The sequence below is a fragment of the Indicator indicator genome, chromosome 22 (genome assembly GCF_027791375.1).
Source record: "Indicator indicator isolate 239-I01 chromosome 22, UM_Iind_1.1, whole genome shotgun sequence".
Classification (NCBI taxonomy): Eukaryota; Metazoa; Chordata; class Aves; order Piciformes; family Indicatoridae; genus Indicator; species Indicator indicator.
Window position 1 is genome coordinate 13542027 of NC_072031.1, and position 16937 is coordinate 13558963.

The 16937-nt window shown below is 45.1% G+C and overlaps 1 protein-coding gene across 1 annotated transcript; it reads right to left on the reverse strand.

Annotated features, from left to right (window-relative positions):
* Positions 1-735: 735 nt before the first annotated feature.
* On the reverse strand, positions 736-13357 carry LOC128974268 (cytochrome P450 3A9-like). Its single transcript, XM_054390817.1, has 13 exons — positions 13287-13357; positions 10426-10519; positions 9944-9996; positions 8733-8832; positions 8004-8117; positions 7636-7724; positions 6479-6627; positions 4765-4892; positions 4049-4121; positions 3504-3664; positions 2305-2531; positions 1021-1183; positions 736-834 (listed from the first exon to the last, which is right to left on the reverse strand). Exons 1-13 carry the CDS (start codon positions 13355-13357, stop codon positions 736-738), a joined length of 1521 nt encoding a protein of 506 aa, XP_054246792.1.
* Positions 13358-16937: the final 3580 nt, after the last annotated feature.

Here is a 16937-nt window from a genome sequence, read left to right on the forward strand (position 1 = left end):
CCAGTGATGAACTGAAGGCAACCTCTTAATCTAAGTAAGAGGTGGGAGTTGTAGTGTTTGTAAAATACTGTACAAATGGGAAGGTTTGATCACACTAAATGAAAGATCAGATTCATTAAATTAAGTGGAAAGCATGGATAATTTCAAGGGTTGGGGCTGAATACAGGTTTTTAAATAGGAAGTGATCAGCCACTATACACAACACAGAGCAGCTCTCAAACGTTTTTAATGGCAGTATTTGCACACACTTCAGTTTAATTAACACATGGCACAAGAGAGACTTGGTAACTAGGATGTAGTCTCACACCAGTCATCTCAATTAGAACACATGAAATTTCAAGCATCAGTACACCAAGAAGAAAGTCACCCACCCCCACCCAGCAAGGTCTGCTGATTTGAATTGCCATCACACCTTGTTCCCCTTGGATGAGGCAATAATTCCTTCCCTCCAGATGGAGAAGTCCCCTTAGAAGTAAGTGGATGATCAGCTGCTCATTTGGATTTATTTCTTGTTTTCTGCAATCAAAATTCAGGGGGGCTGTGTGTTGTCACTGCCCAGTGATCCACGTTACATTTCTGACAGCTATGTTTATGAGTAAATATGTACTAATTGCTTCCAGAATTAACTAGAGCTGCTCTTCTGTGCCTGGACGTGTAGGAGAAATCTGCTGCAATGTGTGATCCCTTTGTTAGCCCTTGATAGATGCTGCAGAATGTTGCAGGCACGTCTTGGGTTTATGCCTCTGCACGTGAGGTGTTGGACCGGGGGACAAACCTCAGAACAATTGGTTTATCTGGAGTTAAGAGTCCCATTGAATTTATCTTGAGTGGGATCTGCAACAATAAGAGGAAAAACATGCTTAGACATAGATAAATTATGAAAGCAGAGATTAAAGGGAGGAAACCTGGCCATAGTTTGGACAAACTTGATCCATAGTGTCTGAAAGTGGACCTCCTGAAAGTGTAAATCAGGCACTTGGTTCTTCTCATGTGAGTTTCAAATCACAATGTGCTCCTCACCTGAGTTTCTTTGCAGGTCTGAATGGTGAAATGCTGCAATAGGGCAATGATGGCAACTTTCAGAGTCAGGAGAGCAAAACGCATCCCAATGCAGTTCCTAGGACCAGCTCCAAAGGGCAGGAATGTGTATGGGTCTATGTTCTCTTTGTTTTCCTTGCTGAACCTGGATAATGATACAGTTGGGGAAAAGAAATGAAGGCAGGGAAAAAATACAGAAGCTACACATCTGTATTACTTATCCAGAGATCTCTTGCTGGTGTCCTACAGAATCTTGTTTTGTTGTTTGTTTTGGTTTGGGTTTTGTTTGTGTTTTGTTTTGTTTTTTTTTCACTAAGGTATCCAAGCAACAAAGGACTCTGTCTGAGCCATTGTCCAGGATGGGATGGGGTACTACTTGGGTGTTTTCTTTTAATTCTGCCTGTCCAGACTAGGCTTTCCCAAAGTGACTGACATTTCTTATCTGTTGTATTTGGAGAGAGAGAGAAAATAGGAGTTGTTTTGGTTCAGTCTTGCTGGGAATGTGAGGTAGGTAGAGTGGTTTATAAGGGTTTGCCTGTTTACAAGGGCATGTAGCAATAGGACAAGGGACAATGGTTTAAAACCAGAGAAGGGTAGATTTAGGTCAAGCAACAGAAATTAGCTCTTTGCTATGAGGATGGAGGTGGAACACTGGAGCAGGTTGCCCAGGCAGGTGATAGAGGTCCCTTCCCTGGAGACATTCAAGGTAAAGCTTGCTGGGGGTCTGAGCAACCCGATCTAGTTGGGGGTTGTCTCTGCTTGCTGCAGGGTTTGGACTAGATGACCTCTAGAGGTCTCTTACAACCCAAACCAGTCTATGAAACCAGTTATAGAAGTAATCAACTAGGGAAAGGTTATCCATTCCTTGAGAACAGGGAAGACAACTCTGGGAGGATTAACTGTGGTATATTTGGCAGCACAGCCTGCATGAAAGGAACAGGTTGAACAGTGAAGATTACACAGAAGGATGGCAGTTAAAGAAGCTCACCACCTAGCCTCTGTCAGCAAGCCTAAAAAATGGTGCAAGACACTGGGAGGTATCAGTGTTGTCCTGCCCATCAGATTATGTTTGAAGCTCTAAGTGCAAGGCTCATTTTCTTCTTACATGACATCCCCAAGAGCCTGCAATTTCCCACGGATATTGTTTGTAAAAAGATAGGAAGTACACCATTAGGAAGCTAATCAGAGATTCATACTTAATTACTATGTGAGGGGAAAAAAAGCAGCAGCATGATATTTCTTGCCTTTCACTATGCTTTTGTGTACCTTTCTGGTCTGAACTCCTCTGGGTTTGGCCAGAACTCAGGGTCACGGTGCAGGATGAAAGGTGGGATCATAACAACTGTTCCTTTGGGAATGGTCACTCCATTTATTTCTACATCTTTCTTGCAGTTTCTCTCAAGCCGTCCTCCGACGGGATAGAGCCGAAGGGTTTCGTTCAATGCCATGTCAAGATACTCCGTCTGCATCGCTGCCTCATATGTCAGAGGAGCCTGCAGCGCAACAGGAGAATGGTGATCAGGTATGCTGGCAGGGGGATTGGATTGTCCTAAAATGACTGCTGTGACCTGAGTGTCTCCAACCCCTATTCCCCAGTTATGACTCAGAGGAACAAGCTCCAAGGTAGAAATGGAGCATTCTGTTTCATTTTCCACTCCCAAGTGATGGAAATGCCTGGAAATCCACTTCCACTTGTGCATGAATGCAGAATATGTCAAAGGGGTCTGTGCAGTGGGGTGGCCTGGAAGGTTTCAGCTGTCAAATCATTGCAAGGCTGAGATGTCTCGGTGTACGTCTCTTGGAGCTTTTGGGAAATCCCAGGGGGAAGGTGTTTAGGATCTAAGGATTTCTCATTGTCTTCCCTGAACAAGGAGGACAGCTCTCATGGTTTGGTATGGGTGCCCTTAAATAAGAACATAAAGTTGAAGGCCAGAGAGTCCTGAGCAGTTTGTGGACACAGGAAATTCTGTTATTTCATTCCCAGAATGCCTGCATCTAGCCTCTGTAAGGGAACACCACATGCTGTCAATCCCCTTTTCCTCCCTCTCTATCCTTTCTGGTGCTGCTCCCCTTAGATTTGTGGTTGTGGGGGAGTGAGGCCTGGAGCTGGCAAGATGAATTTTAGCTGAGTCGTGTGGGTTCAGTAATGGGGGGGTTGCAGAGAGCCATGGGGCAGGGCATTTGAGACCTGGATTTTTGGCCTGGTTGGTGGAGGTTGGGGAAAACCTTGGCTCAATGGACTTCTTTGTTAAGCCCAGTCTATGGCTTTTGTGTACTTTGTATGCTTTACACTGTGTCATGGAGTTTATGAATTGCACTTCCATTTAGACTTCCACTAATAGTCTGTAGTTCTATCCAATCCTCTGCGGAGTTTCCTTTCACTACTTTAAGAAGAGTTAGAGAGCCTGTCTAGCTGCTTAAACTGCAGGGTCAGAAGTCTTCACCATCACTCCATGTCCCTTTACCTTGTTGGGTAAAACTGTGTCGATCTCCTCCAGCACTTTTTGCTGCACGTCAGGATGCAGGGCCAGTTCATAGGCCAGGTAACCAAGTATGTTGCTGGTGGGCTCATACCCAGCAAAGATAAAGATGAATGCCTGTGCCAAGACCTCTGTGTCAGTCAGGGCTGTGAGGAGAGAGGACACAGGGAGATGAGCAAAACCAGTGTTGGCTGATGTTCTTAGCAACAAGCAGGTAGCAATGTGTGGGTTTCAGGTGGGCTTGTGGTTGTCTTCTGATAACACATTGGTAGCTTCTCTGCTAACTGTATGGAAGAAGGCACTTGATAGAGGGGCCAGATGATTCCTGGCTATAAATGGTTGACATGGCTGTCCTTCTCCCTGGCATTCCCCTTAACCCTGGTGCTGGCAACAAGGGACAAAGACTTCTGCATGAAGCTGGTCAGTGGAGAAGGTGGTGACCCATTGAGCCTTTCTGTGGGAAACAGCTCCCCATATTCTCCTCAGTCCCACACCCCTTGTTCCCACGATGAGTACTTGGAAGCTGTTACCTTTATGTGAGTGACTTGCATCACTGCTCCCCTTCTGGGATTCGATCATCAGCTGCAGAAAATCTACTCTGCCCTAAGAAGAAAAGCAGGAGAGTTTTTGGTGATGAGTCCCCTGGAGGGCTCAGGTAAGCAGATTTCATAACCTAAGCATGATTTTTAAACTGAAAGCTTCCCCAAAATGCAGATGACTTCCCTATTGAAAAACAAAACACTTTCTTTTTGTTTTGAAAACTGTCTTTTTTGATCCATTTGGTGGGAAAGCAGTCTCTGGGATTAATTCCAAGGGATCCAAACTCTAAATGGGAGAATTTTTTCTGGGAAGCAGATTCAATTTTTGACAAGTGAGAAGGAAAGGAATAACCCTGAAAAGTGGGATCGCTGCTTTTGTGCTGATCTTGTTATTTGCTCCCTAGTCCTCTGCCTAATCTTCAGAGTCTCTTACTTCTGATTTATTACAAGTTCTGTAGACCCAAGCTTAGTCCAATCCTACTAAGCCTTCATCTGAATTTAGCTTCAGATTGTAAATGTACAAAGTCTACTTGCTCCTTGTCCAGGACTAGACAGGTGAGGCTTTTCTGAGAGTATTTACACTTAAGTGGATTCAAGGCTCTGTTGAGTCATTGTACATTGACTTCACTTTTGATATCATCACCCTAATTATGTTTCCCTTGGGTGTACTTTCTTCCAGAATTGCTAGCAAATTCATGCTTGTTTACCTTGTGGGGCTCCTGTTCACGTTCCTTCTTAATTTTGGCAATGGATCTCATGAAGAAATCTACAGCACTACTGGGGAAGAAGCTCAGATTCATCTTAGCCATAAGAGGAACAAGGAATGGGAACATAGCTGAAGAACAAATAGAGAATAAAATCACACAGTGTAAACAAGCCCCACCTCATAAGATAGCTATCAATGCTACTGAGGAAGTGATGATGCTACTGAGAACTTATTTCTTTTCTTGCTTTCTTTACCTGGCAAAAGATTGGATTTTGTCCTTTCCTCCTCTTTCTCCTTCCTTTGGGATAGTTTTTCTTGATGCAATCCCCTCCCAAGTTTCTCTCAAATGGGCAAAACTGAGCTGGCTATAACCATTGCTTTAAGAGATGACCAAAGCCTATGCCATCTTCTCTGTCTAGAAGGACAGGTTACTTCAGTGCATTGTGGCTCAGAAGAGAAATATTGCAGATTCTGAATTCTTTTTTTCTCAGGCTGACCTATTCACTACCATGCTGTGCTCATACAAACATTTTCCAAGTCCTCTTCAGAGCATTTCCTTCATCACAGAGGCTGGATCTTGAGCTCCTGTATGGATCCACAAAACCTACACCTCTGTGAGCAGATCACAACCTTTGCCCATGTTTTCAACCTTGGTTAAAGGCTGCAAGTGATTTCACTGCTGAACTATTGCACTGCTAGGAAATTTCATCTAATTACAGTCCACACTCAGCTCTGAAAAATAATTTCAGATAGCACCATTCTCTTCAAGCCTCATGGCTGAACTTGCTTTTCAACCCATAAATCATTTTTGTCACTTGTTTGGATATTGGCTTGGATGTTCATCCATTTCTCGCATTGTGGATGCCAAAGGTGGAAGAAGTTATTACCCATCTCCTTCCAAGAGTTTCAGCGTGAAGGTAACAATGAGGAAAGCATGAGATGAGCCATTAGGACTTCCATCCTAGCTAGTGGAATTATTTGGGTAACAATTGGCTGGTTATTCTATAGGATGCACCAGTCCAATGCTTCCTAAAGCCACACTGCAATAGTACAGTGTGCCCAGGTGGCCAAGAAGGCCAATGGCATCCTGGCCTGTATCAGCAATAGTGTGGCCAGCAGGAGGAGGGAAGACATTCTGCGCCTGTACTCAGTGCTGGTTAGGCCACACCTTGAGTACTGTGTCCAGTTCTGGGCTCCTCAAGTCAAGAAAGATGTTGAGATGCTGGAATGTGTCCAGAGAAGAGCAACAAAGCTGGGGAGGGGTCTGGAGCACAAGCCCTATGAGGAGCAGCTAAGGGAGCTGGGGGTGATTAGCCTCGAGAAGAGAGGAGGCTCAGGGGAGACCTCATTGCTGTCTACAACTACCTGAAGGGAACCTGTAGCCAGGTGGAGGTTGGTCTCTTCTCCCTGGCAGCCTGCAACAGAACAAGAGGATACACTCTCAAGCTGAGCAGGGGGAAGTTTAGGCTTGATCTTAGAAAGAAGTTCTTCACATAAAGAGAGATTGCCATTTGGAATGGGCTGCCCAGGGAGGTGGGGGGGTTGACATCCCTGGAGCTGTTTAAGAAGAGCCTGGATGAGGCACTTAGTGCCATGGTCTGATTGATTAGATAGGGTTGGGTGATAGGGTGGTCTTGGTGATCTTGGAGGTCTCTTCCAACCTGGCTGATTTTTGTCATAACCTGAGTGAGGTTTTCAACAACAAAGGCACTCACCTGCTATGATGAAGAGTGGGTCAAAAAAGTCAAACTTGACCAGTTTTTTCATCTCTCTGACAAAGGGGTCTTTGGGGTTGTTCATGGAGTCAAGGTTCACACCGAATGAAGTGCTGGTGACAACGTCCATGCTGTAGGTTCCAAAGATGCTGAGGAAAGATGGAAGATACAGACTGTGCTTGAAAGTATGGACCAAGTGAATATATTTTTTTCTAAGGCCTATGTGACATCCAAATTTAAATTCTCATAACACCCTCCTACCCTGGTTTTGGAAGAGAAATTTGGTATATGGTAACTGAAAAGCACCTATAGTGAAAGGGGTAGAATTTTAGAGAGCTTTGTTTTCAAGCCTGTGTGGGTTCTGAAACCAGACAGCTTTCCTGAGGATTTTGGAACAGCATGTGGCTGTGTGAACAGGTTAGAGCAAGGACAGCATGTGGCTCTTGAACACGTTAGCTTCTTGGAAAGAGGTGGTAACACACCTTGCTTCGAACATGCCATGAAAATGGTCTCTGCACAGCCCTACAATATTACAAATTGTTTTAGCTCTCTCCTTGGCAGGGGAGAGCTTTGCTAGTGTATGACTCCTGGTGTGCAGCTGCCTCTTCTGCAGCTGTGCTTTGAAATTGGAGGTGAAATACACAGATTTTTGTTTCAGAGCCCATATCAAAGGCACAGGTGGGGATGGCACATCTGGGGCCACACCACACCCTCCCTCCCCAACATCCCCAGCAGTGGGGCAAGTGGTGGATGAGCATCCCACAGTGCTGGGGTGGGCAGAGAGGTCAGCAACCCCAGTGTCCTGTGATACAGGAAGGTGGTGCACAGAGACTGTATGTAGGGAAACCTGGGTCTTCCTGGTGTGTTTGTGGTTATCTTAGGGCTGTGGATTCACAAAGCTGAGCCAGAGCTTTTCTACAGGGAGTTAGATGGAAAGAAAAGACTTCTCTCTGGGTTTCTGCCTCTAGAAAATTTCACTGACATTCCAGCTTAATTTTTCCCTTTTCAAACTTCCAGCCAGGCTTTCAGCTATCCCCATTCCTTGTTTCAGGGGCCTGGTTTACCCAGAGATCCATCTGTGTTGCCAGTAACAAATGAACCTCACCACTTGCTAACAAGGTTTGCAGCTCAGCCTGCTGCTCCTAGCAGCTACTTACTCCTTTACAGGCAGAGCACTGTCCTTTTCCACTTGCTTCTGAACATTCTTCACCAAAGCTTCCCCATAGTGCTTCATTATAGGGAACATCTGTAACACAAACCAGATATGGTCACTTAAGTATAGTACATTTTACTCCTTTAAGACAGGCTTATGAAGGCTGCAGGGAGTTTCATGAATATTTACAGATAAGATCTTTCTGCTAAACTTCTGTTTCAAACCTTTTTCCTTTTAAAATTGGCATAAATTAAACAGGCTGGTTTAGTTGCTAGGATCTGAGTTAAGAAACCTGACCCTTGTGACAATCTCAGCCTGACAACACCGTCTACTGACTTTCTGATTTAGTTTGTACCTGCTTTGCTTTTTTACCTCCTTGAGTTTCCCACTGGTGAAGGTTGGAGAGAGCACAGTACGAAGCCTCTTCCATTGATCATCTTCAGCTAGTGAGATAGCATTGTTCAGCACCCCTCCTAGCTCTATATGCTAGAGGGGGAGAAAGGCAAGGTGTTAATTCCAGAAAAGATAGTAGCTTCCTTGCAAGGATGGGAGTGATGCATGCAAGGATGGGAGTGGTGCATGCAAGGATGGGAATGGTGCATGCAAGTCCCTGCCCAGATTGTTTCAGGGCTACTGGCAGGAGACTGAGTAGTTAAAAACAGCCTCTCTCAAGGCACACACACACATACATATATATAATCCCCCTTCCTGCAGTAAGACAGCTGTGAGATGTCATTTCCATACCCAGAACAAATAGCCCACCAAACCAAACAGCCCTACATATGTCTGTGCCCCCACCTAGCCGTGCTGCCCAGCTGGCAGCATGTGTGCTAGCTGGACTCTTCCAGGCTCCTGCATGCTCACACAGACTCGAGCTCACCAATAAATATATAGGTGGGAAAGCAGAATTTGTGCAGGCAGGCAGACAGCTTCTCTGCCAGCCTGGGTCTGCAGTCCCCAGGCTGTAAGGCAGGGGAACAGTGACATACAGTGGCCAGTTACAGTAGTCCCTATAGCACAGACATCCCCTACGGGAACCCTGCTACATCCTTGTCTTTGTTTTTTGGACTCCGTGGTACATCACGATGCTTCTGCTCTTACCCTCCTGTTGGTGAAGGTGGTGTAGCAATCTTTAACCAGCACAGATTTAATGATTTGAGGGTCCATGACACCCAACACAGGCTGCCTGCCATCATAAATCCTGGAGGGGGGAGGAGAGGAGACAGGTAAACACCCCCAGGTAGTTGAAGAGAAAGGCTTGGCTGGCTGATGCACGTGAAACAAAACATGTTAAACAAATGCTCCTCCCTCCCCAGCCCTGCTCTTCTGTAGATGCCCAAGTACAGAAACATGGAAAGCAGAGATAGTAAAGGACTCACAGACCTGCTCCCATCTGGTTTTGTAAATGATAAAGGGGGCTAAACACCTTCCAAATTCACTGGGAAATGAGCAAGGCTCAGCTCCTCAAAGGACCAGATAGTAAATGAAGCAAGTGTCTTCACTTTCTCCCCTGACTCTCTGTGTTTTTCCAGACACTTAAACACATTACTGTATTAGAAGGAAACTTGTTCGACCCCTTTCAGGCTCTTGAATTGAGTGTCTGGAGACTTGGGCTGACAGCACTGAACTATCCTTGGAGATGAAACTCAGTCCTTGTTTTTGTCTTTTTAAGCTGCCAGCTCTGAATGCTTGCTTGGAACAGATGTAGATTAAGCAGATTTGTGCACTTTCTCCATTTATGTTAAGGATATTTCTTCCATTCTCCATCTTCTGAAGCTGCTATAGGGACTGGTGGAGGCATCCTAGAGGATATGTAAGTTTGTAACCCAAGTTCTAACAGCAGTGATAAAAGCCATAGGAGATACCCAGAGCAGATCAGTGACAGCTACACCACAGCATGTAAGGATCAGCAGAAACAAGGAAGCTGGTGGACTTTGGATCTGGTTCTTCACTCAGCACTGGGAGTTGCTCACATTCCTCTGCTGTTGGTAAACCAGAGGAACCTGAGCTTCTAGTTCCAGATTTTCCCTTAAGTAAGTAATAGTTTTGCTGCTGATTTTGTTAGGAGCAGGTGAGGGCCTTTTGTTATCAGTTTTAAAATAGCTTTTGTAGGATAGGTCAAACAGTTGTCATATAGCATGACAGGGGCAATCATCAGGCTTTAGTGTAAAGCATCATGAGCACCCTGTTGCTGTATTCATGCTGGGACCCTTAGGGCTGCGGGTAGAGGGAAAGGGAGCTTTCCTAATGATATTTTGCTCCCTCTTTGTATGGATTATATACTTAAGAAAAGATCAATGGTTCATACTTACCCCCAGACTTTCCCATATTTCTCAAAACATTTTTTGTCAAAGTCCAAGAAGCCCTGTGGAAAGCAATTCAAAAATTATCTCAGAGGGGAGGATGTTGGAGACGGTGGATCGTGAGGAATATCTGTAAACTGACAGTCAGGGCTGCTTCCTGAGTTTTCCTCCTCTCCAAAACATCATAGACAACATCAATACACATCATGCTGGTGAATGAGCTGTTTGCCTGGATGCTGTCCAAGGACAGCTGACAATCAACCACCTGTGAGTACTGGTCTGGCGATGCCCCATGACATCTAGCAAGCCCTGTGGTCTGTGTTTACTGAGCCCTTATCCCATGTGGCTTTTGCCCAGGCTGTTTCTTGGAGTGAAGCTTGGCACTTGGAGATAACTTCTCAGCACGTTATCACCACCATGTACCTGTTCAGCTGCAGCTGCCTGAGCAAAGGCCCTGTGTTTCTGGAGCTAGGAGGGCTTCACTCACTTACGTGGCGATATTCCAGGCATGTCCCAAAGAAAGGCAGAGGTGTGGGCCCAGGAATGCCCAGCTTCTTGAACAAGCCAAAAGGCCAGGTGCCATATCTGTGGGGGCAGAAAAGACAACTGAATGCAGTATCACTGTGGCACTGGGGCTGTGAGCTCTCCTAAACCTGCTGCTCAAGACTGTAGCAAGGTCCCTTTGGCTCTAAGAGGAGGCTGATCCAAGAGCTGGAAAAACACAGTGGCCCAAAAGAAAATTGCCCTGTAAAAACTACTTAGTAAACATGGTAAGGCTCACTGCTGCCACACAGAGCTTCAGAAGCATCACTTTGATGCAGAAGCAGCTGTCTCCTGAAGGCATAGGTACTCTGGTGGAAACAGGACCTTAAAGCCTTTAGCAAAAGTCAAAAGAAGAACTCATTGCCAACCAAAGGAGAGGCAGAAAAGGGAACTGGAAGAAGGAACACCAAGCTTGCATGTTTTTATTGAACAGAAATCAAAGCAGTGCCAGAAGTGATGTCCCAAACAGGGCTTTTGTCAAGCTGCACTTTAATTTCATTTATTGTTCTCCCTCCTCTTAGCCCAGCATTAGCTCAGTGGTGCATCAGGAAGTCTTGTCTTGATGGTTTTCTCTTTTAGATTTTATTGACAGCTTTGCAGATTTCTTTCCTCTGAAGCACCCTTTTTGGCAGCTGTAAAGTTACTACTGCTACCTCAGGGCCTTCTCTTTCTCAACAAGGGCCTGGGCTGCAGCCCTTTGAAGCTTGGCTTTGACTGTGTTGAAAGAGCTCCTCAAAATATTTGTTTTTAGTTAGTATCTGCAGCTTCCCAAGTGAGCAGTTCATTGCAGAAGGGATGTAAAACTGCACAGGTTTGGCAGGGGCATGCTATCAGAGATCCCCTTTGGGCCCTGTGTCAGCAGCCACTCAGCCAGCATCTCCGGGATGCTTCCCTGAAAATGCCAGACTCCAGACTGAGACCCAAGGAAAGGATTTCCTTGCAATTAAGTAATATTTCCCTAAATCTGGGGGGGGGGGGACACAGATGAGATCCATTTCCCCAGCACAGGTTCTGCCAGAGCACAAAAGTGAACTTCATTTTATGGTCCAAACCAAGCAGGCAAAAAGCCAGGGAACAAGGTGTTCGCAGGTGCAGAAAGGTTTCACAGAGCTCAGTTTGTCAATGTTTAACCTTCTCTGTCAAAAGTTAATTCAGTACTAGGAACAAAATGGTTGTGGATCCACGTTTGTAATCTTTATGGGCAGCCAGGGCTGCAGGAAGACCAGGAAATGCCAGGCTGGTCTGGCTACAAAGCCTAGGAACACTATGGGAATGTAGGCTAGGCTTAATCCATTTGAAATATGGCCAGGAAAATGCAGTCTAATGCTCTTACAACTGAAACGTGACATGGTTTTTGCAGGCTGAGAAGGACCATTCAGTGTGAAGCCAGAGAATAATCATTACTGCTTCTTACCATGGATGTGAACCAGAAATATCAGATATTCCTTCATGTGTGAATTGGCACAGCATTGCCCCAGACAGACAAGAAGCATCTGAACAACTTCCCTGTGCTAATGGGCAGTGAAATTTCTATGGTAGCTCAGAAAGCAGAGCCCAGATAGCCAGACTTCATCCCTTTTGTCACAACAAAATTGCAAGTGGCTGCAGAAGGTGGGAGTCTGGAGATCAGCAATCTTAGGTGGCCAGAGAGTTATTGAAATATGAAGGCTTGGGTCAATAATGAGGTGGAGATTTTGGAGTTTTTTAGGATTGTTTGTTGTATTTTTTTTTTAAGACTATGTCCTAAACAAGCCTTTTTTTTTTTTTTTTTTTGAGTGATCCCAATCATAGGAAAGGATTTGAAAAACAGGGCTAAAAGTTCAGAGCTTCCTGAGCTGCTGCAGTTGGAGCAGTGCCAGGGCAGACAAATGGATTGTGCTCGTGTGCACCACATTAATCGTTAAGGTTTATGGCTAGCAACATGCTGTCTCTGCCTAAGGGCTTGTCAACACTACAAAGTTTGTCAGCCTGGCCTTGTTGGCAAGGGCTGCCAGCAGAGATGCTGTATGTCCCAGCAGAAGGAGGTTTTCAGCCAGCCCTGCTATGCTACAGCTCAGAAAGGCATCAGCAAAGCATGATGCCTTTCTCACTAGCATGGCTTCTCTGAAGCAGCAGGGTATCCTCCCGCCTGCTGGAGTTTGTCTGAAAAGCCATGAGCAGGGAGATGACCTTGCTCTGGACTTTCTTTCTTCCTCCAGTAAGGTTGGGCTGTGGGGACAGGCAGAGGATGCTGTCCCTCCAGGTGCATTGCACATCTAGCTTCTGCAAAGTATCCCTCTTGGTCCACCTGCCTGTGCATGAAGCATCTTACCTGGGCACCTTAGAAGGAGTAAGAACTGATCCTATGAATGCTCTTTTTCTGGTGTCTTTTTGCTGCTCTCCACCTTTGCAGGTCAGGCATTAGGGTCATCTACTCCATAAGGCAACCTCAGTCAGGAGGTCACAGCCTTCCTTCCACTGTGTTTCTGTGGCAATCAGCCTAAAGGATCATGATCCTCACTGAAGCCAGCAGCCTGGTGGTACCCAGTGCCTGGCACCAGAGTTATCTGATTATTGCTCTGATGCTTAGCAGCAAGGTTGTTAACAGAGCAATGAGAACCCTCCAAACCTCAGAGCAAGACCATGTGTCTGTACTGACTCCTCTGCTACTTCCCAGAGTTTCACTGGAGGCTGAAAATATGGAAACCACACCTACCTGTTTGCTCTTCAGCAGACTAGTTGCAGGAAAACAAGCAGCAGCAAGAACAGGAAAATGGCACAAGCAAAAAAAAAGAAAAAAGAAAAAACAGTAAAGAATATTTTTACTCACACTACCACAAGGGCTATGAAAAGAAGCACAAGGGCCCATGTCTCCAGAGAGAGGGAGGGAAGAAGGTTCATTTTGGCTCTTCTCTGGTTGGCTTTGCGTTCTCTTGATGTGCTTGTCCCAGGTCTGTGAGAAAAAGGAGTGGTTTGCAGTGTGAAATCTTCTGCGTGCAGTCATATGATTTATGGGCTGTCCTTGTGTCGTCGAAGAGGAGGAGGAGGAGGAGGAGAAAGCATAGGTAGCAAAGTATGCTCAGCTGAACAACACAATTTGTGTGGTAGAGAAACTGTTGTACTGGTTGTACTGTCTGAGGTTCAAATTCTTTAGTACATATGTTGACAAACACCTCAGCCACTTTTTCTGTTCTACTCGTAACAACTGACTTCTTCCTGCCTAATGCTCCTGGGCTCCCTCACCAAAATTAAATAAACTCAAGTTACCATGAAAAGGTAAATCCCAAAGCAGGTGTCAGAGTTGGTTTGCAAAAGGGAAAGAGGAGTGAAAAGGTTTTTTGTATATTATGTGACAAGATCTTTTTTGGCAGCTGAATTAACTTTGCCAGAGTTTAAAATTTTAGTTTTAAAATCTTTCTGTGTTGTGAAGAGCAAGCTCTGTGGTGGGTCAGAAGCAGCTTCTAACAAGGGTAGGAAGATGCCCCTTGTAAAGGTTTTAGAGATCTACCTTCTCTGCTGGCTTGTGGCCAGGTACTTTGTAGGAGAAATATTGTTGTTCCACGACTGCAAGCAGCTGAATCCCACCATTTCCAGAAGACCACTCATGAACAAAACTAGCACCCCCTCTTCTGCAGCAGCTGGCAAAGAGCCAAAAGCAAAGGGAAGAGACAAATTTTGTAACAAACTCCTGTAAGGATGGTGCAGAAAAGTGACATATGGACCTGCTAAGAGAAGTTTAGAATGGTGGAGAAAACTGGGCTGTTGGGATGGGGTTGGTTAGTGGCCATGATGGTAGGGCATTGAGGCTGTGTGGTGTGTATAGATGTGTGCTGCAGCATCTGCAGGGCTTCCTTCCTATTGGCAAGCTGCCATCTTCCACAGGGAGTTGCTTGGGTGCAAATATCTGAGTGTTCTAAATCTCTAGCACATCGAACTCCTGTGACTCTGAGTTGACTCTGGGTTGACTGATAAGTGAATCTTAGTCCACATGGTGATAAGAGATACATTCTGAGAGTCATCATCCAACACAGCAGCATTTGTATCTCATTTCACCTTTGCCTGGCCTTTGCTCTGCCCTTCAGAGGTATCTCTGTAGTAATAAACACAGTTTACTTTGGTTTCACACAAACAGGGCAGTTCATGACATAGTTATATAAGCTTGTGGCGGGTCATGCGGTGCTTGATTTAGAGATGATGAAAGTGTGTGTGTTTAAATAGGTGCTTTCCCACTCAGGAAGTTGTCACAGCAGTGATTGTTCTTCCAAGGTTCCTCTTGGTTCTGTGATGTCCACATTTGGACAGAGCTTTGAAATCTGAGTTTACAGGCATCAGATGTTGCTGATTCACCGTGTTGGGAAAAGGGTTCATGCAGTTTATTCATGAAATAGGATTGCTGTAGGGATCTCCATCCTTGTCCTTTTTAGGTCATTTCTGAAAGGTAAGAAAAATCTCCAGAAGGACTTATAAAAAGGCAGATAGGTGCAAAGTCTTGTTGTTGGTTTTGTATTGTGGTCTTACAATCTCTGCCAAATGAACTCTTGAAGAAGGTGATAGATAAACATACCAAAAAATAAAAAAAAACCTCATGTGGTTAATCTATGCCAGAGGAACATCAATGACCCAGGAACAAATCACCAATTTTCACCTTGCATGCAAGTCAGAGCTGGGTTTATGCCCTAACTTACTCTATATTAAAACTGTTAACCTCCAGCTGTAGGCTGTGGAGTCCCCATAACTGTTAGGGACAGACACGGCCAGCCAGGAGCTCATGTTTGGGAGGTGGCTTGGGCATCTTCAGAGGGGAACCCAGGGAAGAATTCTCCTCCTGATCTTCGTCTTTGTGAGCAAGATGAAGCATCAGCTGTTTGGCACCATCTTCAGCCAAGGCTAAGCCCTGCCTCACAGAAATGGTGGAAAGGAGGAGAACCATATGGCCAAGCTTCAACTTATCCTTTCTCTTCCCAGCCAAGGCCTCTGCCTGCCTGGATGTAACTACACCAAACCATCATAACTGTCCCTTCACCCTATCCAAATCTTTTAGCTGGATCTTATTCCTTACTACCATGGGCTTTCTGGCCCATCCTCTTATTCTCCTGGAAGTTCTCCTGAAGTACACTGTATCCCATCAGGGGTTTTGGTGAGGCCACCACCTTAGGTATCTGGAGCGGAGGGCACACTGCTCAGGGGCACGAGAAGGTGCAAGCCCAGATGGAGGTGCAATTATACTCTTGGGAACACTCTGCTAGTGACACAGCTAGTCTCATCCTATGGGAGACAATGTGCAGTGCATGGTGAATAGGCAACAGTCACCATCATCGTTTAAGCTGCTGCACCATATGGTAAGTCCCATGGTGCCACCATGCTTTCAAGCTACAAGCTGAGGGCAACAGGTTTAAAAAGCCAAAGTTTGCAGCAAATGCAGCAGAGAACTGAGCTGATTTTCCACTTCTAAAGCCCCTAAGTAGCTCAGATTAATGGATTAATGGCTTTCAGGAAAGCAAAATAACATCATGTTGTTATTTTCAACATAATGAAAGGAGTGCTCCTAATCCAGGTTCTGAACAAGGGGTGATGAGCAGGAGGGGTTTCTGTCCAATAATGACTGGGGACTGGGCAATAAAATGGAAGAACATGTATTTCTTCCACAAGCTGTGAAACCAGAAACCAAATCATGTGGAGTAAGAAAAAAAACACTGTAAAAAGCAATTATGACTGGGGCACAGGTGTGGAGAGGAAAGAGCAGTTCACAAGAGAAAGAGCTATTGGCAACAAAAAGAAAAGCCCACAGTAGGTAACATTTTGTGTTCATGATGAAAAACACTGCACATGAATAGGAGGGCCAGGTAAGCCTGAATCTTTAGGTCTAACTCACTTTCGAGCAGGGTATGAAAGATTCTCCTGAGATATGTCAGGGAATTTGTTTTAGATTTCCAGGGTTGCATCGGTTGTGGTATAGAGACTCAGCAGTGCTGCCAGGGATGCAAATATTGCTGGGGAGTTGTGTCGTCATGGAGTACTTTAAACTCTAGAGATAGAGGTCATAAAAGCTGCTGCTAATCATGCAGAGCTCAGACACTATCTGTATGAGAAATAGCAGATTTCTGCACTGGATAAGCACTAAACAGGCAAGCAGTGGAACTGGTTTAGCTTCAGTGTTGCTAAGTCATTTGAGGTATTCTAGAAGTACAGTTAGGAGTAAAATTGCCTTGGACTGAACAAATTGTGCTCCTTCAGTTTAATGTAGTGGAAGTATAAACAAAAAATAAGCTCATATCTGAGGCTCTCTTTTTTGAGAGGACAAATTAGTGACACAAAGCAGTGGAAGATCTCAGGGCCTCCAATCTGTCTGTCAAACCTGCTTTTGAAACCAACAGTGCTCATATTATCAACTAGTTGTGTACCAAGAGGCTTGCAGGAAGGGTCTTTGCACCCAACTGCCTGAACAGCTGCATTTAAAAGGATGCTCAGAATAAATAAACTA